Raw genomic sequence first — 21699 nt, 5'->3', positions numbered from 1 at the left:
ACTGTGAGGACAGAACCAAGTCTTCTTTATCTTTGTTTACCTACAGCCTACACAGTATGCAGGACATGACAGGCATTTAGTCAATGATAATTCATCAGAATGAAACGTGCCATCACAAAGTGGACGCAGTATGTAAAGATTACAGCTGTAAAGATCTGGTGACCAGCAAGAAACAGTATCTAGTAAAGTTCTAAGAAAAGTTTTATTCATTCTTAGGCCAATTCCACCTGGATCAGCTACTAAAATCTAAAATTCATTATATGCTTAAATTCTTCATTTTTGTCCCCCAAATTACTTCCTCTTTCTGACTTCCAAGCGCTCTGGCATAAAAACTTTGGACTGAACTTGGATTATTTTCTCTCCCTGTTCTGTCTACATCTGACATGTTCCAAGTCTTATAAGATCTACGCATAATGTTTCTCATAGTCTTCCTCTTAATTCCTTTGACCACTGTTTCTTGGAATAACATTATAGCTACAACTAGATCTCTACGCTAAGTCCTTCCTGTATTACTCTACCACACTAACTGCTGCCCAATTAAGCCTCCTTTTCAGCACAGAGATTATGATGTCATTTTTCTCTTCAAGAACCCAAATCCCTTCCACTTACTGAATGATGTACCAACTACATAAAGGCATTTGAACCCCTCAGTAATACAGTATCAATCCATGATTTGGTCCTCTCCCTCAACTCACCACATAATTCATCTGAATTGGATTTCTCTCCATATAACCCATACTGGACCTTTGTTCAAACCACACCTACCACTTAGAAGTTTTTTTCCTATTAGTTTCCCAATATCTACTTGTCAAAATCCTATCCATTACCAAAGGCCCTTCAGAATTTTTTTTGTTTTTTGTTGCCCCTCACTGGATACAGTTCCTACCTTCTATGAATCCTCTATATTACTTCGTCACTCTTATGACATTTACAACATTCTATTTCATATCAATATTGTTTTTATGCTTTATTATCTCCTTTACTAGACTGCAGGGTCTTCATAACTACATGAAGAGAATTCTGTCTAGCATGTAAAATAATAGGTATTAAGTAAATATGTATTATGTTGGGTTATAAAAAGATGGCATCTTTATAAATTCTTTGAAAACTTTTCAAGGAAAGGGTTCTATAAATAATAATATCATTATTTTTGGTCATGCTTTCTTCCTACTTTAATACAAATACGGCTTTGTTGTAAAAATAATATAAATACAGAAAAGAAGAAGGAAAATGAAAGATTCTGAATATAAATTACCCATAACCACTATTAACAATTAGTACATTTATTTTAAGGCTTTTTATGCACAACATCATATCAAACATTTTCCAATTTTCATGAGAATACAAACGGGAATAGCTTATAGCACATCCATGTGATAGATATGATGTATTTAAATATTCCTCTATTGATGGACACTTAAGATACTCCAGTCTTTTACTCTAAGAATTAAAATAACACATACTTTTACGTACAATACTTGACATCTCTGATTATTTCATCAGGGCAGAATCCCAGAAATGATTAAGAACTACATCAAGAAGCATGGATATTTTTAATTCTTTACAGAAAGACTGTCCCAGAGTCCACTCCTAATGTGCCTTGGTCCCATCTTCACAGCAACTTGCTAATACTGAATATTTGCAAGTTTACCAATTTCATTATTCAAATATAGCATCTTATTTCATTGTCACTCTTTTCATTATTAGATAAAATTTCTAAATGGGATTGTTGGCACTTTTTAAATAAAATTTGTTCTTCACCTAAACAAGTACCCAAACTGAATTATAAAAAAACTCTGCATATTGAAGCAATAACTAAACTGTTTTAGCTCTTCTCCATTCTTTGCTGGGTGTCCAGTTAAATTTAATGCTTAACATAGAGCTACAGAAACAAAAATCTTGGTCCTATTACACCCTTTTTTTTTTTAATTACAAAATCATGAAAGCCACATAACTTACAAGAACACATTATTCCCACTGATGTTTCTCACCCACGAAAACTGAATAGGTTCTACTTTCTACACAGTTAAGATCAGGCCCAACAGACAAACTTACACAAAGGTCAACTTTACTACTGTAACATTAACCTTTAAAAAAAACCTGTTATCACTACACCACAAAATATAAATAGAAAATACCTAACATAGTTAGGATATTTAACGCTTTAGGAATATAAATGACACCTTTCTAAGTCCTACTGAAGCATCCAAAATTGTAGACATTAGCTATTTTAAACTATGAAAATATCAACTCATAAGGCTTAATAAAAACTATCTCCCATCAGATTTTAAACTATTGGTTTTCTGAAAGATGGCAAAGAAAATCTGTTAAATTTATTTAACCAGAATTAGGACTTTAAATTAATATATAATTAATGATAAAATATTGTTGAACCAATAATCAAAATCATCTTTCGACCCAGCAAAATTCTACTTCGATAAATCTGTCCTACAAATAGTTCTGAAAAAGACTAAACAAAAATACACAAAGCCATATAGGTAAAAGCACTAGAAACAATTTAAACACCAATTAATAGAGGAAGAGTTAAATTATGGTAAACCTGTACAATCAAATACTGTGTACCTATTCAAAAAAATTATAGCAATATTTGCAAATACTTACATACTGTTTACCATGTACCAGGCCCTATTATGAATGTTTTACGCTGATACCAACTATTTAATGCTCACATCAATCCTATGAAGTAGATAATTATTACCTTTCCCAGTTTACAAATAAAGAAACAGGCACAAAGAGGTTAATTTAGTAACTTCAGTAACAAGGTCACACAACTAGAAAATGATGAGCCAGTTTGGCTCCAGAATCCACACTACATTGTCTCTCTTAACGCAGACATACAGAGAGAAAAAAAGAAAGCTGCCCAAGTTACACTGTTAAGATGGGGGGAAAAACAAGCTACAGAACAATATGTAAGATCCATTTATGTTTTTTTTTAAAAGCAAACAGGTAGGGAGTATATTTCGTACATACATAGGAAATTTTCCTTCTATTTCTACAGAATGGAACTGGGCACTCAAAGTGAATAGAGAAGGGGAATTTTCATTTTAATTTGTACACTTCTATACAGTTCAAATTGATTTCTTTATATGTTAGTTTTATAATTTTTTAAACTAGTTATTAAAAGGAGAATCATTTCACCCCTTGGGTCCTCCAAATAACTTGGGGAGAAATTCTTTCCCATTCCTCATCTACTCGGTATGTCTGCACTCGGAGGCTTTTCTAATCATTTTCGTCTAACCTAGTCATTCGGCTTTTCTCTGCTCAATATATTCAACGATTACAGACCAAGGACCTCTATGTACTAAGCATTCTGCTAAATGCTGGGATATGTATAATGAATGTGACATAATCCTTAATCTTAAAAATTTTTTAAGTTTTTATAACACTCATGGCCTTGACTGAATACAATTATTTTTTCCCTTTTTCTTCCTCAGAGTTAAAATAAAAGAGATTCATTAGCAGAAACAATGAACATTTTAAACCTCTCTCCCAAAATCTTGTCTGGTATATCCACCTGCCTACTCAACACCACCTAGATTTAATAAGCATCTCAAACTCACATGTCCAAAACCAAATCTCTGCTTGCTCCCTCTAAATCTACCCGTGCCACGGCTTTCCCTATCTTAGTAAATGGAAACTCCATTCTTTTCAGTCATTTGAGCAAAATCCTTGGAGTAAGGCAAGATAGAATCATGTCACTTCTATTCTCAAAATACATTCAGAATCTAATACCCATTTCCAACCACCTCCACCACCAACACTTTGCCCAGGACCCATCACTGTCACCTGGACTGCTGCAACATCTTCCAAACTGGTGTCCTGCTTTTGCCTTTGCGGCCCCCTCCCCATATTCTATTTTCCACGAAGCAGCCAGAGGGATACCTATCTTGTCACTCTTCTGCTCAATGCCCCATAATGACTTCCTACCTATTTAGACTAAAATTCAAGTTCTTAACGTGGCCTACAAGACCCCTCAGGATCTGCCCACCTGCCTCCCCACGTCTCTCAGTTCATTTTTAGCCACTCTTCCCGTTCTGCTCCAGCCACACTGACCTTGCTGTTTCTTGTGCACCAAGTACACTCTTGCCTCCGGTCTACGTACTTGTTTCTTCTCGCCAAGACATTCTTCCCTCGTGTATCCACACTGCTCTTTCACTACCTTCAAGTCACTGGCCAAATATCTCTTCTTAATAAGGTAACCACTCTATATAAAATAGTAACCCCTACCTCACTCTTTTAGCATTTCCTTCTTCCTTCTTTTATTTATCTCCATCTGACATATATTTACTCATGTGTTTGCTTATTGTCTGTTCTGCCTCGATAACGTAAGCGCCATGTGGGCAGAGTCAGTCTTGGTCTTTTTTGTTCACTGCCACGTTAGAACTAAGCCTGTATCCCGGTAAGCACTCAATACATTTCTGACTGAAAGAACTAAAAATGGAAAGAAAATGAGTCCAAGACTCATGTCAATCATGAATAGTTTTGTAAGCAGAGGGAAGCTAAAACCATAAATGATAAATATTTAAGCATTCACATTATGAAAAAAAAATAATTGTTCACAATATTTATCTTTTCAGTAATAGTTTATCTCACACATGAAAGTGATGTTTTGATGATATATGCACAATATCCTAATTCACAGAGGTAACAAAGTACCACTAACATGTAAAAGATAACACACTGTCCATCATTCAGTTCACATGACTGTCAAGCCAAATCCAAGACATTAGCCTAGATTCTTCTCTCCCAAATCTCTATTCCGTCACAGGTCCCATGGACTCTACCCTCAGAGAATCTCTGCTGGTACCCCAGAAAGCCATGCCATCATCATCTCTTGCTTAGATGATTTACTAGCCTTCTCACTGTTTCTATTCTTGTCTTTCTATAATACATTCCCCATATAATGGCCAGAGTGATCTTTTCAAAATGTAAATCAGATCTTGTCAATGCTTCAGATGTCCAATGGTTTCCTAATGCACTTGAATAAAAGCCCAAGTCCTCACTCTGCCGTAGAAGGATCCCACCTGCTTCTCCAATAGCCTCATATTCCACTATTGTGTCACCTGCTACACTCCAACCAGATGGTCTCCTTTCTTTTCCCTCAAAATTCCAAGTGTTTTGCCTTCAATTTCTTACACTAATCCCTGTACCTAGAATGTGCTTCCCCTTACATCCAAATGGTTATTTCTTCGGTCATTCAGAACTTCTTTTAAATGCTACCTTCTCAGAGGGGACTTACTCAACTATGTAAAGTAGTCCCCCAGTCATCATCTATTAGAGCTGTGTGGAAGATCAGTATAGTCCCTACTGTTATCTATTACTGTCTAATATTTTCCTGTTTGATTCTTCACAGTATGGAAGTTTTAAAGGGGCAGACTCTTTTCCTGTCTTGTTCATCTAAAAGAGAGTCTAATACATACTACATGCTCAACAAATTTGTTGAATATTAAATGAATCCAGAGTCCCTAATGGCACTATAATTTAATATCTTTGCATTGTAAAATCTTAACATTAAACAACAGACATCTGAAACACACAGTCAAGAGATCGTCTCCCTCCCCAAAGTTTAAATAATCCAGGAAAAATTCTATGGTCATGTGACCATTCAAAGTCAGAAGTGGTCAACAATAAAGGAAAAGAGACTTGGTAAAGATAATTTGAAACAGTGGGAAATTTGAAAGCCACATGTCTATGTTGTTAAGAGAGATTATAAAGACTTTCTACAGTACTGAAGTAAATTTAGGTGAAATATCAGCCTTAGGGAGTGTAAGAAAAAGTGAGAAGATGGCAGAAGAAAAACTAAAGTATAATTTGGGGAAGGTAGAGAAAAATAGGAAGAGGAAGCTGCAAATTGCCGAAGTAAACTAGGATTGAAAATCTGCCACAGATAATCTCCAACATGAATAATCCACCCTGGGTAATAGAATATTGACTATAATTACATTCATCCTACTGACCTTGTTCTAAATTATTATGGATTATTACTATGCAAGTTATTTTTGTTCCACACCAGAGGTGGCTGTATTCCGCTATCAGATGACATGACCTCTAATTCAATAATGTCTGTAATGCACTGGTATCTTCAGATAAAAGCTGTCTATAATGTCTGAACAAAGGTGAATTAGTTATCCAATTCACACACGCAATTAACTCTCTTAATACCTGAGAGACCAGGGAGCCCCTTCTGAATTTCCTATTAAATACCACATATGGAGGTCTTCCCTCCATCTGTAGTTATCTTGTACTGTACTTCATAATAAACAATATTAATAGTTTATTGCCCCCGTCAAAAATTTTGCATTAGTAATCATAAGAGACTTCATTCCACAAAGCAATGATTCACTTTCCTAGGAAAATGCATTATATTCAAATGTTATGCCTATTAGTAAAGCACAATAGTTCTTTACTCTTAGTAATGTAAAAATAACACCTTCATGAAATATGAAAAATAATTTAATTTTTTTCACTATTTTGAGAACACCTCTTAAAAGCCAAAAGGCAATTATTTATTATGTGGATTTATATTTATATGCTATATTCAGTCATTCTAAATAAAAGACGATTTATTATTTAAATTCAGGCATTAAAGGGCAAAAACAAATCAAAACACAGTATTTTTTGCCACCTGTTCCCTCTATTAAGAGCTGAAATTTCATAAATAGTTTGAAGGCAGAGTACCATGCTTCTGCTTTGTACCCATATGTGATGCCAATGGCTGTATTCTTAAAAACCCAGATTAGAATAACTAGGTCATGTCAAATGTCAAGCAAATACCCATGCCTCCTAAAAAAGTAAGTAATTAATTAATTCCTCAGGGGATGCTTTTTATTTCAGTCATCTAACATTCATGTATCCATTTAGCAGAGAACAAGAGAACGAAATAAAATCTCTAAAATAAAACCTGGCTCTCTTAGCACCCATTCCACCTGAAAGTTCCCATCCTTTCAGATCAATTCTAGGAGAAAGTAAGTAGTTAAATACATCTAAGAATGTTGCTGTAGTTCAATAGAAATCTGCTGCTCACCTGGGTTTTCATTCTCCCTCCCAACTCAAAGTAGGGAGGGAGAGCAGAGGAATAAGGAAACAGTTTCTTACATGTGTTTCGTATGTTTTTTCTGTTCATGTAATGACAGAAGAAGGGCGTTCTAAAAACTAAAAAGCTAAGCAGGCGATATTCTCTGTTAGATAAACAATTTAAAGTACAAACCAACCTTCTGCATGCTGCAGCACAAGAAATACCGACTCCTCAGAAATGATGTACTTGTGCAGACACACCATGTTGGGCACGCAGCGGGGGATGATGGTCTTTCTGTTCCTGCTGTATTCACTGCTTTTCCTTAGACCCTGACAGAGAACAAAAAGGTCAGTTGTACCCTCAGTTGCCTTTGGAGCCTGCTGTGCTCTGTGTTTATCAACCAAACTAATCTATCCGAGCTACTCTGGGCTTCAGAGAAACCACTCATCTGCTGCTCTATGCCCCTCAGTCCCTGGAGGCTCTGCTGATGGCATCTGGCATGAATCCAGAGAACAGAAGATGCCACAAAGCTGCCATTAAAATCAATTACGTGGGTCAGTGTTTTTATTAGAGATGCTCTCAAACTAAGTCATCAGGATGACACACAGTTATTTCTCTATGACCTTTTCTTAAGTTTTATTTTACTTGTGTATATCTTTAAAGCAGTCGACATTGTGAAATCAATTCAAATTCTTGAGCTACAAAAGGTATTCCTAGATTAAACAGGCAATTTAAAAATTCTATTCTCCCAAAGTACAAGGATTAAGTTTTCTCTTTAGAAATAGGTGTGTATAGTTTCTGATGTCATACCTTTGTTTAAAAGGTGTACTCATAAAAAGAAATTTGTTTCAGTATATGTCAACGTGACCTACTGCCAGACTGATAAGTAAAAGCAAAGGTATCAGAAAAAGAAATATAAAATTAATCTAAAATTGATTTAATTCTGGATGCTTTGGAAATGCTTAAATTGGGATAGTTTTAGAATATGTACCGTCACAATCTACTTCAAATACAATTTCAAAATTTTTAAATTGAGGGGGTTTTATTTTTTCATTTAACTACAAATTGGGTCATATGGAGACTCAAACTGAATTTAGATCAAAAAGAGGACCAGGGATATTGATAAAATTTCTCAAATACCTGTAACAAAGACTTTAAGGCAAAATTTCAGCACTTAAGAACTGTAATCACAATTAAAGGTGAGGCTGTGGTCTTCATAAAGTATACAAAATGTATTAGAGATGTGTTTAAACTATACACTATACATTTGAACAGCATGAAATAAGTCTTCGACTTATCAGTATTATTTCCTCCATATTCTCTTACCTAAAATGCTTTTTAAATGTATGTTATAGAGTATTTATCAACAGTGATGGGAGAAAAAATAAATAAATATAAATCATCACACATAAAAGAATATTCAAACACCCCAGGAAAAAAATATTAAATATTTTTTCTTTCAGAAGCATAGTTTGAAAATAGATTTCTAAACTCATTGAACAAATTCCACTTACTTTTAAAATGAATGTCTGTTCTGTCCTTGAGTCCATTACAAGTAAAACCTACATAAAAGATATAAGTAATAATTTATTCATGATACATTGAAATATTAACTCATAACTTTTAAAAACTATACTTTAAGAATTTGGGGAGAAGTGTTGAAATCGACTGCCAAGATTGTTAATTTCTGAATAGATGTTTTTTTAAAGCCCCCAAATCACAGAGTTAAAAGAGTCTTATCTAAGGTGAGGTTATTATGGTTTCCTTTTCTAAAATAGCCATATTTTAAAAACATTACTATGTTTCCTAGATTTATTTTAAATTGTTATAAGTAAAGGAAAAATTATTTTAGATAAATAATTTATCTAAAAATTATTTTAGATAAATAATTTTTCCTTGTGAAACATTTATGGTTAAGAATTAAAAAAAAATTACAGAAATTAATAAAGTCTTGATTTTCTTCCTAAAATCCCTTATTTAACAACTTGCTATAATGTGATGTCAATAACTCAGGCTCCAGCCTAAGCCATTCTTGTATTAACTATTTCTCCATCCTGGACTCATCCTTAACTCCTCTTTTTCCAACAGCAAATCTTGTCAGCTCTATCTTCAAAATGTATCCAAAACTCACCTTAATATTTCCACAGCTATTACTCTGATTTCAACAAAGACTCGCCTGTATTATAATAATAGCCTCCCAGTAGCTCTCTCTGCTTCCATCTTTGTTGCCCTATGGTCTACTCTCAAAATAGCAGCCTGGGTTTTCTTTTTAAAATAAAGGTAGATCATGTCACTCCTCTCATTCAGAGAAAATCCAAAAAATAACCTCAAGACCCTTTATGATCTCACACATTGCCCCATCAAACTACCCATTTTCCCTACCCAATCTTGATGAACAGAAGGAGTGAACAGACATAGAGAATTATCCTACATGTTAATATTTTATTATATCAGAGACACTATATCAGAAGTTGGCAAACTTTTTCTCTAAATATCCAGATAGTAAATATTTGAGGCTTTGCAGGCTCATGTGGTCTCTGTTGCAGCAATTCAACTCCGCTACTGTAGCACAACAGCAGCCACCACCTGAAATGGGCCACGGGGCGTGTTTTTACACCACGGAAATCTGCAAACACTGTAACAAGGCTTTTTCCCCTCGACTCCAGAAAACTGGGAGTCAAGGATGAAAAAAAGATGTCAAGCTTGGGAAAATAAAAGAATGACAAGAAGAAACAGGGGAGTTAAGATGGCGACCCAGTTTGAGAAGAAGATGGTAAATCCCATTTCAGACTTGATACATTTGGAGTAATAGTGACAACGGTCATCTCTGACCTCTCCTGAGGGCACGATATACTACGTAGGTCTCCTTTTAATTTCAATTGAATATTCCCATGGATCCCTCCTGAATTCATCCCTTCCTATTCCCAAAGCCCTGTCCCTACTAAAAACAAAACAAAACCTTGTTTCTCCCCCTACAGTACTGAATAACACTACTGGTCCATGGAACACCCCAAACTAAAAAGCTCCCAAGTCACTCTGAATTTCCTGTCCCCTACCTTCACAGCCAGTGACCAGGTCCAGTCAGTTCTACTTCCTAAGTATTTCTCTTATCTACCCTCTACTCTTTCACCTACCATGCTTTAAGTTCTTGCTATGTACTACGCTTTAGCCTTGCGTAATCAATGTTAATTCTTTCAACTACCCAATGAGATTTTACCATTTCTACTCTCACCATGGAGAAGGCATACTAGCTTCATCTGTAGATGCTCTAATGGTAGGTAATAATGGTATGTACCATATGTGAGAATTCAGTGAGATAATCCTGTAAAAATGCTTGGAATAGCCAGTTATTATTGCTATCACTATTACTACTGCTTCTTCCTGAAATGCTGCCCCAGCCACTTAACCAAACAAGGACTCATCTTTCTGTATTCAACTCAGATGTCTATCTCTCAGTAATGCTGACTCTTTTCTCCCTTTGTTCTCCCACTGTATATAGTATCAACTACTATTATAGCATTTCTAACCCTTCAATTTGGTTTTACCTTTACTTGTCTATCTCTCAACCAGATTTCAAGCTTTTTATCAGCATGCTGTAGGCAGAATGATGGTCGCCAAAGATGTTCATACTTCAATCTCCAGAATCTGTGAATATGTCATGGTACTGGCAAAAAGAACTTTGCAGGTATAATTAAGGTGCAGACTGTAAAACAGATTATCCTAGATTATCTGAGTAAGTTCAATCAAATCACGTGAACCTATAAAAGTAGAGAACTGTCTGGCCAGAAGTGAAAGCACAGAAATGATATAACAGAGGAGAAAATACGAAAGATTCAAAGTATGAGAGGAATGCATGGTTGCTGGCTCTGATACAGAGGCCCACACGTAAGCACTACAGAGGCCTCTAGCTCATAGCATGAAAACAAAAAGGGGAAAGGCAGCTTCTAAGTGAAAAGACCAGCACTTGGCTGATAGCAAGCAAGGAAGAGAGTTCAGTCCCACAATCACCAAAAAAAAAAAAAGAGAGAGAGAGAGAGAGAGAGAGAGAAAGGAAGAAAGGAACGGAGGGAAGGAGGGAATTAAGCCAGCAAGCTGAATGAGCTTAAAAGTGGGTTTTTTTTCCCCCAGAGCTTCCAGTCAAAAACGCAGTCCTATCAGCACCCTGATGTTAGCCCAATGTCACCCATGTCAGACCCTTGATTCAAATAACTGTGACATAATAAATTTAGTTGATTTAAGCTGCTAAGTTTGTGGTAACTTGTTATTATAGCAAGAGAAAACTGTACAGGGCACAAATTGTATCTCTTCCAACACATGTGTTTCTCACAGTATATGTTCAATAAAAATAAGTGAATAAATTCAGGTATAAAAGTTTGAAAGGTAGATGGTAACATGGGAATGGCACTTAGAAAATAAGGAGAGACTAAAGATTTCTATTTGAGCATTCTCCACGAAGATAACAGCTTAAGACATGAAAAGGTACGCCACAGGGATGCTTACTTAATAAATACCAGGCGCTGTGATTGGTTTAAAAGAATTAAATCATGTAATGAACTCAAAAATCCAATGAGGTAGGTACATTTTTATTAACCAATTTTATAGATGAGGAAGCAAACATAAAACTGTTAACTCGCCCATGCTCACAAAGCTACGAAGTGGTAGAGGTGAAATTCAAACCCTAGCAATCTGGCTCTATGGTTCCTCCTTTTAAACTGCAAAACTATACTGTTTATGTCTAAATTTTGAAAATTATACACAGTTGGAATTTTGAGGGTATATAAGACAACAACAACAAAAAGTACAGTGAGAAAAGAATAAAGAAAACTAGAAAATATAGTGGTTCAGATGTCAGGGAAAGAGAATGCTGAACATGAGAGCAATCATCCAGCCAAACAACAGAGAGAAGCCATGAGAAGGAGGGATGAGAAAGGGTTACTGCCTAAGGCACTTAGGAAGCTACTGGTAACTTTCAACAGGCATTATGCAGTGAACTGGTGGGGACAAAAGCCAGACTCCTCTGAGTTAATGATGGGGGATAAGAAAATGGAGGTAACATATATAAATCTTTTAACAGAGAACTATGTCAGAAGAAGGAAAAACACTAAAAATAAGAGCTGGCAGCATCATCAGGTTCGAACTAGCTTCAGATAGGGGAGAAGAGACCCTTCCTCTCCAATAACTTCCCTTTGAGCTACAGTCACCATCAATCTTGAACCTCCATGGCATGAAAACATATTTAAAAAACTTGGACCTTTACAGTTACATTAACATATCATGGGAGCAAAGAGAAGAACCAGGGGCCTCTCTCTGCAAAAAGGACTCGATGAGCATTGTGTCTGTGAAGACATTTAGGGCTCCTTTGCTTTTAGATCAAGTTGTTGACTCTTCTAAGCCATTCACCAGAATGCCAATCCAATTTAAATACAATATGAGATACATCCATATGAAACAGAAAACGTTTCACTAAAAATGTATGGAAGCAGTACAAAGGAAAGAACTTTTTCCTACCAGCAGCCTCTTAACAGACTGAACAGAATATGCATGCATAAATCAGAAGTGACACCTCTTTGCCGGTCTCACTTAGCCATGAAGCATGAAGTGGATCAGATAAAAAGGCCAAATTAAGATCGATAAACATGGCTGGGAAGTGCTGCTTTGTTTAGATTTACTTTCTTCTCCTACCAAGTTTGTTTGCAGCTAGACAACGTTCACATTGAGGCAATAAACACAAGAACATATGTGATTTTTTTAAAATGTGCCCTTTGACTGTCAATTTCCCCCAAACAGGTGTTGGCTAAATGATTATAAATTGGCCTCTGGATACACCTCTTCAACTGAGCCGTACAGGGCTGGTGATAATATAATTAGACCTAAAAACATCAGGCCGGTGAATGCTTTCCATCTGTTTGGCAATAATGTTTAGTTAACAATAGTCTTTAAAAGAAGCACCTTCAACTTCAGTTCTTAAAGTTATTTATAGAGCCATTCTTAACACACCAGCACTCCTGCTAACAAGAGCTTAAGCCACTTGGAAATTATTAGCCATAAGGCTGTGTACAAAGAGAAACGACTGCATTTAACATCTGTATCTTTCCAAATTTACATGCTTCAACCTCACTTAAAGTCATTTCTTAATGAACAGTGATGTGGCGCTGCATTAATATTATAGTTGCATGCACAAAGATCATAAGGAGCCAAACATTTTTTTAATGCCAACAGTAGGCCAATCTGTAATGAAGCTGTCAGCATAAAGGACAAAATAATAGCTTCTTTAACCCTCAAACCGAATTTGTTCATTTGTGGTCTAGAACACATCAATTTAAAAACTGCTCATGGGTTTGCTCACCTTTATAAAGACAAAAATCTAATTTGGTACTAATTTGATACAACTGTCTTTCCAATAAAAGGCTGCTAAAACCGTCTTTTATTTCATAATATAACAAGTACTATAACTAAAACTGTCAAGAAATAATTATCTTGCATAGCATACCTTATTGAGAGATGACAATTAATTTCTTCCTTCCATTTTCACACTTACTTATCAGCACTATATTAGCATATGGTCTAACAGAAGAGATTAGTCCATCTCGGCCTATAGTAATATATACAGTGACTACTCTTCACTGGGAAAAAAGTAGACAATTTATCCCCTAAAGATTAGCCTCATCTGTTCTTCTATTTCACCAGCACAATGAGACCCGCCTACTCCTCATAACAGTAGTAGGAAAAGCTCCAACCAACTATAGGTCTGGGTCATTACCTAGAAGAGGGAAGGCCTAATATTTAACTAAATACCAGCTTCGGAAAGACAGGAGGGTGGGGAGTTAATCAAAAGCACCAAATGATAATCATTTTTTAAAACATATGAAGAATAAATCTGGAGAAAAGATAGAGATGCTACTATAAAGACACTATGAGAAAGTATGGAGAGTCCCCTTCAGTGAAAATTAAGTTCCACCCATTCTTGAATCTTTTTAGGTTTCTAATTCAAATGCTAACATTCAAAATCTGTAAGTCTCTAAAAATAACATTAGCTCCAATTCCTTCAAAAAGAAATATTACCTGGGTAATTTTAGGGAACATCTATCTCCATTTTGCAGCCTGTTACTTCACAGGACTCAAGAAAAATTAATAAAAGTTAGAAAAATATTTAAGAAAAGTCTACAGAGTCATCTTGAACAAACACGGTCTTTCCCTTAATGGTGTCACAGTACTATTCATGTTTGCTAAATACAATCTGAATGGACTTCAGGTGTGCAAGTTATATTACTGGGAGTTCACACATAAATAAACACACTACAAAAGAATGGGATCAGCATAATAAGGAAGCCAGAGAAAATATATAATCCCATTTCTGCAAGTCAGACAGTTTTTCTCAACATAGTTTCAGATGAATAAGATTATACTTACTATACTTTTAAAATAGTCCACACTTGACCATTATTCAGTGAGTCATTAACTAAATTCATCTTGGCAGCAGTACAGGAGCTGGTAATATTATTTGTCTGTAGAAATAGTTTTGAACAACAAATCCAGAGCACTAGACCTTTGCTTTCCCCCGATACCATATGAAAGTCAAATGTTATTTATAGTTACCACTAAAACCCCATCACTTCATATGCTTATAATATTCAAAACGTATTTCTACTGTTAATTGTTAATTCCATACCTTATTCTCACAAGATATCTCATAAAAATTCAACTACCAGAAAACACGGAATAGGTGACCTTTAATACCAACAATTCTCCCCACTGGGTTCTAATTGTCTCTTTCTTTGGCATCTGAAGGTGAGCACTGTTCCCTGTACCATTGCCTAGCAACTCCAAAAGCAAAAGATGTTGAGCCTACAGCTTTAGCCCATCAGAAGTTGCAGTGTCAGGAGCATCAGCATGAACAGACTAGACTGTGTAGAGGCACTTCTCTCATGTTATGCCATGAACCAATCTGTTCTTGGTGGTCGTATGCTCACAAAAATTGTTTCACTGATGAGAACTGAAGTATAAAGAATAAAATTCAACATGGATACTTATAACCCCTAGTCAAAAGGATATTTTCATTTATTACTCCCAAGGATCTATTTTCAGTAGGGAAAAGTATAAAAGGTACTGCTAGGATTTAAGGGAGACATTAAAAAAATCCTCTGGAATCTTACCAGTTTTATTCATGCTAGAATTTTCAACATGGCACACTATTATGAAGTGGACAAACCCAAAATGGGTAATGCTTTGTGGATCGATGGCAGTCAAAACATCACCAACCAATTCGGAACAGGTGAAATATATCTCTTTAAGGCAGGCTGAGTTCTTCAAGCTTCTATATAACCTAGAAATATCTTCAAAAGTAGGAAATAGACCAAATCTACAGTACTGTAAGAAGGTAGTACTCAAGATCTACATTTCTTTCTGGTTATTAAAATCCAAAACACCATTATTCCAAGTAAACTCTAAATGTTTATCCAAACACCTTTAACTCCTAAAAAACATCCCCTATTTGAGTTTACCTAATTATCTTATCTGTCTTAACTACAGGCAAATTGGAGCAAGAACAGAAAGAAAAGAACCACATTGGGAAGAGCAAGCAAAACAAAACTAAGCTGGTAAATAACTAATTTCTCTATAAGAAAACAACTAACTTTAGATTTCTTTAAATGCCTAGTTATCTGCAAAGGTTTTAGTATGCTAATTTTTTAATTAAAAGATATTTCAGCAGTGAAAGCTCTTTCATATGCACTACTGATTCTTCATCAAACGTTAACTTTCCAACTTAACACCAGTATAGCCGGTGGCAGCCTGAAGGTTTACCATCTGCTGCTACCCAAAGTCACTGTGGCCACCTTCAGAACATATGCATCAAAGCCCCAAGATAAGAGACTGAAGAAATACTGCCTAAGTTAGCATAAGGGAGATGACGAACCCAGAGGCAGGCAATAGGCAAGCTACCAGAAAATACAGAACATCATGAACCATCACTCACCCCTTAGAATATGAACCCAAGGTCACAGGGGACTCTAACAGCTGAACAAAAAGAGAAATACTACTTCTATGAAATTTACTTAAGTAATTAAGTAAACGTGATCATTTTTCTTTAAAAAGGGGGAATCTAGTCACATTTAAAATCACCTATGGTTTTACTCAAAATAAGCTTACAATGTATAAAATGAAATATAAAATATCAGATGTTTAAACCTATGAAAACTAATAATAAAGGTATTTATTATTATTTTTATGTAGTTATAAAATAAGGCACTTTGTTTTGAAAGGTTTGTTTTCGGGATACCATCACACCCACGATCCAAATATTATCCAAGGAAAATGTACTTTGAGACAAGGGTTTATAAAATCCACAAAATACCAATTAAAAACTTTAATTTCTGGCTACTCAAAAATGCCATTTACTTATGGTAATGATCACATTTACCATAATACCTCATATAGAAATAAAATACTGTGGTGTCTTTTAAAATATTAAAACCAGAGAATCTCAATTATAATCCTGAATAAATGATATATATTCATCTAAAAGAAATTCGCTAATATGAAATTTTTTTGTGCTTCATATTTGCTTTCTGCTTTTTTCAGTATTTTAAATGAAAATAAAAGAAAATCAATAAAGAAAATATTTTTTAGAAAATAATGCAAAAAGCATCTTTTTTATTCTTAGTTTGAAATGGCAACAGATGCATTTAGTTTGCATTAATTATAACATAATTATAATTATATGATCCAGATTTTTTTAAGTTCTTCAAAAGTTCCACAGGGAATTCGTTATAAATTAATTTAAAATTAGCACATTATTAAACATTCATGTACTATAAGAAAGTCATAATGAAACCCATTTGTCCTGTCCTCTAGGTAAACTGAATACAACCATAACCTGTTGAATGCAAGCAGGTACGGTTTCTATAACCTAATACAATGCTGTACTGTATGTGTATGTCCCACGTGAACTCAATTTCCGCCTTTATAAACTCAGTAACTTCAATAATAATCATGATGATTTTTTAAGGATCATAGTTTGTCATTGTGATAGCTAAAAAAAGAGTAAATGCTTACCGGAATAACTTGATTTTCTAAGATATGTTATGAATATATTATGAATCATATAATTAGAACAAGAAAATAAGCATATTTTGGTGGTACTAAAACAGATTTGCAAATATACATAATCTGCTCAAAATTCAAACCTGCACTGTTTAACTCCACCAAGGGGCATTGAAATATGGTTGGCAAAGTTTATTTTCTTTGACAGACTAATATCAGGATGAGAAAAGATAAAAAGGATTTTTATTACTCCCATTTAAAAGCCACTTGACCAAACCTCTGGGTTAGTCACCTTTAAGCAAATAGCTAAATCTAGTTCTGCCCTACAGCAAAGCAAAGTATACATTATTTTCCAGAAAAATGGTCCAAGAAGTAATTATTTCAACCACATACATTAATTTGAAATTTCTTATATTCCTGTTAGCCAATGTCAATAAAGGTGAGCTACTTCTAAACGAAGTCTCATACTAGGATGTGAAGTTAATGATTTAGTGAACAATAAAGTTATCACAGAAATGTCAGATACATATGTGAAAAAAGAGTTTCATTTTGTATAATATTCAAATCCTAGGCCTATATAGCTACTACTTCAGAAAACCTGCTTCTAAAGGACATGGTGTATCTTTGTAAGAAAACTGAATATAAATATAGCAGAAGGCAGAATATAAAAGACAGAAAAATTGGGTTTAAAACAGAAATGCTGAAGAGCTAGGGAAAACATCCACTTAGGAGGCTCTTCTCAGCTCCAAAGGCTTTTTAAAAGCTAGATCTCTACACCTTTGTCATTCTCGTTTTGATTGTCTGTTTTCTGTTTTTGTGAAGCAACTTGCCCAAGGCCACAAAGAGATTATGCTAAAGAGAGGTTAAAACTCTGAAGTTCTGGGTTTAAAGGACCAAGTTCAGCTCACGCCATTCAATTTCATAATGAAACCATTTATACTATTTCTCTGGTTTGAATTCTGAAGTTCACTAAGGATAATGACTTGACACTGTTAAATTTAGATGAAAATTAATTCAATTATAAGTATAGTCTGTTGTATTTAGCTTTAGACCCCATCTTATTTGCATTAGCTAAAAAAATCTAACTAACACTCTAGTGCTAATATAAACTATGCCTATTCACACCCTGGTTTAATATTTTCATTCTGTTGCTAGGTGTGCTCTATAAATATGCTCCAATCAATTTATAGGCCCTGAAAACGGACATAAGTCCCTAAAAAGCAGCAAATGTGTCCACAGTTTTTATACAGTACTCAGAACTAGTACAGTGTATACTCAGTTAATAAATGCTGCTTTATAATGATAATGGACACGGAGGCTACATCTCCAAGTCAATCAATACATATCCAACTAAGGATGAAAGTCTAGGTGCCTCACATGACCTTTGCTAGCGGTGGTGAGGCAGGGCCAACATTTGCTGTGCTGTTTGACTAGAGTAGAGTGGTTATTATCTAAAAGTTTTCTGTCTTGCTAAGCTGCCTCTTTTTCAGTCCTTTGGCTAAAAAGAGCAGGCTTTGGTTTGGTTCGTTTTTTGTTTGTGCCTGTTGGCTTTTCCAAGCTGCCCATTTCTCCAACATCCAATCTGGAATATGTGAGGCAAAAAAAATGTAAGGATTCATCACCATGAAATCCACTGGGTCTCCTGGTCACCAGCCAGTTTTCCTCCTACTCTCTACTTTTTAGAGTCTTCTTATGTTTGTTTTCTACATAATACCCAGAGTTTTTAGTTGTACTTAACAGAAAGAGTAGGGAAAGGAGCTTCAGCTCCATTTTTCCAAAAACAGAAGTCGACACCTATAACTTGATAACATTAAAGATACTAGGTAATATTTTTGCCACTCTGTTTAGATAAAGGACAAATTCTTATTAATACGGTTCAACTCAATGTCCCCTAGATGAGCAGATACCCAAATATTTACGCTTCGTGTTCCCAATGAGAACAATTTTTCCATGTCATCACAGAGAAAATTACTTCGGAACCTTAAAAAAAAAAAATAAGTACCAATCGCTCAGCATCTACTCAATTTGAAAAATCTCCACAAATTTTCTTAATCGTATTTTAGCTAAAAATAGAAACTGCTGCATTTTTCCAATGACAAGTCAGCGTGAGAATTCTTCCTGGCGAGCATCAGATAAAGTTGGGAAGCTATCTTGATTATAAAATGCCAAGGTACTTGACATAATAAATAGTGATAGATTTACAAAATATGTGGCATTTCTTTTAACAATGACTTATAAAGCATCCTATTGAAGTTGTTTTTTAAGAAGTGGCAATGAATTTTGGCAATCCAGCCATAAACCTTTCCCAGTTAACCCTGTGAATTCTACACACATGCCCACATGCTGGATGACTCTCTGGCTACACACAAATCAGAAGAGTTAATTAAACATGAGGGGATTACATCAATTACTCTGGTGTTCAAGTCAGTGTTCCTCTTAGCCTTTTTTTTTTTTTTTAACTCTTGTTTAAACTCACAGGAAGTTGCAAAAATAGCACAGTCCCATGTACGTTTTACCTGGCTTCTGCTAACAGTGATATCTTATTTAGCTATAGTACAATATGAAAACCAGGAAATTGGCATTATTACACTACTGTTTACTAGCCTATGGACTCTTTTATCCTTTTTATAAATAAGTTATACAATAGTGAACTTTCTCAGAAAGTCTCCCAACACTTGAACATCTTTTCACCAATCAAACTACCAATTTATACTTCTAACTCAACTGCAAATTACCTATATATAAATGATCCTTATAAACACAAACATGTACACACTCTATATATTCATACCTGACGCACGCAAACACAAAAGTTTGTACCCACACATGAATAAACTTATATGAAAACAATAGCAATCCATCTTTCTCATCAAAGCATGGTTTTTCCTTAATTTCTACTTTCCTCTGCTATTACATTAAGATTATGTGTAAAAGAAGCTGAAGACTAAAAGAAACCTTTTAGAGTTATAAAACATAAAAATCCATTCAATGCTTGAATTCTTTCTACAACATCCCCACCGATGATCCTTCAACCTTTATGTGACTATCTCTAAAGACATGAAACAAATAAGCCATGAAAGAATCCAGTCTGCCTTTGGTCAACCCTAATTCTCGAAAGGTCTCTCTAATCATTAGCTAAAATTTTGACAACTTATACTCATTTATTTCTAGTTGTACCTTATAAGGATATTAACAAGCAAGTCTTATTCCTTACTACCTTTCTCACAGGCAAATCAGACATCCTAGTTTGCCCAATATGTTGTTCTGGCATAATTAATATCCCCTTTCACACGCAAGATTTGAACAAAACATTATATAGTCCCTCTACACTGGAGAGCCCACAAAAAATATGAAGACCACACTTATGTTTTTGCCAGGTTAACTACTGCTCATTTTTCAGCTGTTCTTTATATAATAAGATTTGGAGGGCCTTTGTTAGCCTTATCATTCTTGCTTCTGAATACGTACTTTATTTATAATCCAAAAGCCCAAACGCTTAAATTCCTTATTGCATATACATGTTATGAAGGATTTTCTAATCTCAATTAAAGAACAGAAAGTCACTTCTTTTCCTTTGAATACTAGACTAAGATACAGCTACAGGTTACTGTTCCTCTAGGTAAAGACACCTGAATGTCTTGAACAGTAGTACTAGGTAGCAGTCTCACATTATTCCAGTAGGTGTCACTCTACATATAATACATTTAAAGTTATTTGTTTCAATTCATTTGTTAAATATTTATTGAGCACCCATTATGTGCCAGGCATGATTCTAGGTGCTGAGAATACAGAGGTGAACAAGATAGACACAATCTGGTTCTCAGGAGCTTACAGAATAGATAGTAATGAACAAATCTGCTTTATGCACTTTCTATAAAAAATTTTATAAAATCCTATTCCTCAGGAAATTTAATTTTCCTAAGTTAATAGCCAATACTACACAAAATAACTCATAAAAAAAATACTAAAATGAAACAGCATCAGAGAAACTGTTCCGCATAAGCTAGATAAATGTATCCTGTGTATTTTCCGTTTGAATTAATTCAACACTTCTCTTCTGAACTTCAAGTTTCTAAAACCCAAATTTTAGGTATTCCTCAGTACAATGAATAGAAATTTATGTTAAAAGGTAGTTCAACTTTTCAAAAATAAACCTATTCATGTTCTTACAAGGTGGAGACTGTGTTACAAATTTTAAAAGCTTATTTGCAAAGCTTATTTGATTTCCATATATATTTCCTTCTCTCTACTTACAAAAGTTACATGTCACCTTCTAAACTCCAAACACACTTCCCAGGTAAACAGAATAAAAACAGTAAAAAATTATGCCTCAGCAAAGAAATTCCTCCACCGTCAAAAGTCCTTAGTTAAATAAACCAAGACTTCAAGTGACTTATAATTAGAGCATAGCATTGAGGACACACTTCATCAAAACAAACAAATCTAAGAGAGGGAGCAGGTACTGTACATCAGAAAAGTTTATTTGCCTGCAGAGAAATCCAAGAACCTAGGAACTACTCGATTTCTATTTTGCTTTTCTGTATTCTCAAATAGAACATTCTCCAAACTGGAAAAGCTAGGGAAAACATGGTTACAGCATTATTTCAGGCTAAAAATTTTTA

General features: G+C 34.9%; 1 protein-coding gene across 17 annotated transcripts in view; it reads right to left on the bottom strand.

Annotated features, from left to right (window-relative positions):
• RPS6KC1 (ribosomal protein S6 kinase C1) overlaps positions 1-21699 on the bottom strand; it is a 230633-nt gene that overhangs the window by 128793 nt on the left and 80141 nt on the right. For all 17 annotated transcript variants that reach the window (XM_023533210.1, XM_023533214.1, XM_023533221.1 and 14 more), the window contains 2 exons: positions 8551-8598; positions 7233-7365 (listed from right to left, as the gene is read on the bottom strand). In XM_023533210.1, the coding sequence (XP_023388978.1) occupies positions 7233-7365; positions 8551-8598 (181 nt within the window). The remainder of the gene's footprint in view (positions 1-7232; positions 7366-8550; positions 8599-21699) is intronic.

This window comes from Pteropus vampyrus, unplaced genomic scaffold (genome assembly GCF_000151845.1).
Source record: "Pteropus vampyrus isolate Shadow unplaced genomic scaffold, Pvam_2.0 Scaffold98, whole genome shotgun sequence".
NCBI classification, from domain to species: Eukaryota; Metazoa; Chordata; class Mammalia; order Chiroptera; family Pteropodidae; genus Pteropus; species Pteropus vampyrus.
This window is presented reverse-complemented; position numbering and strand designations above follow the sequence as displayed.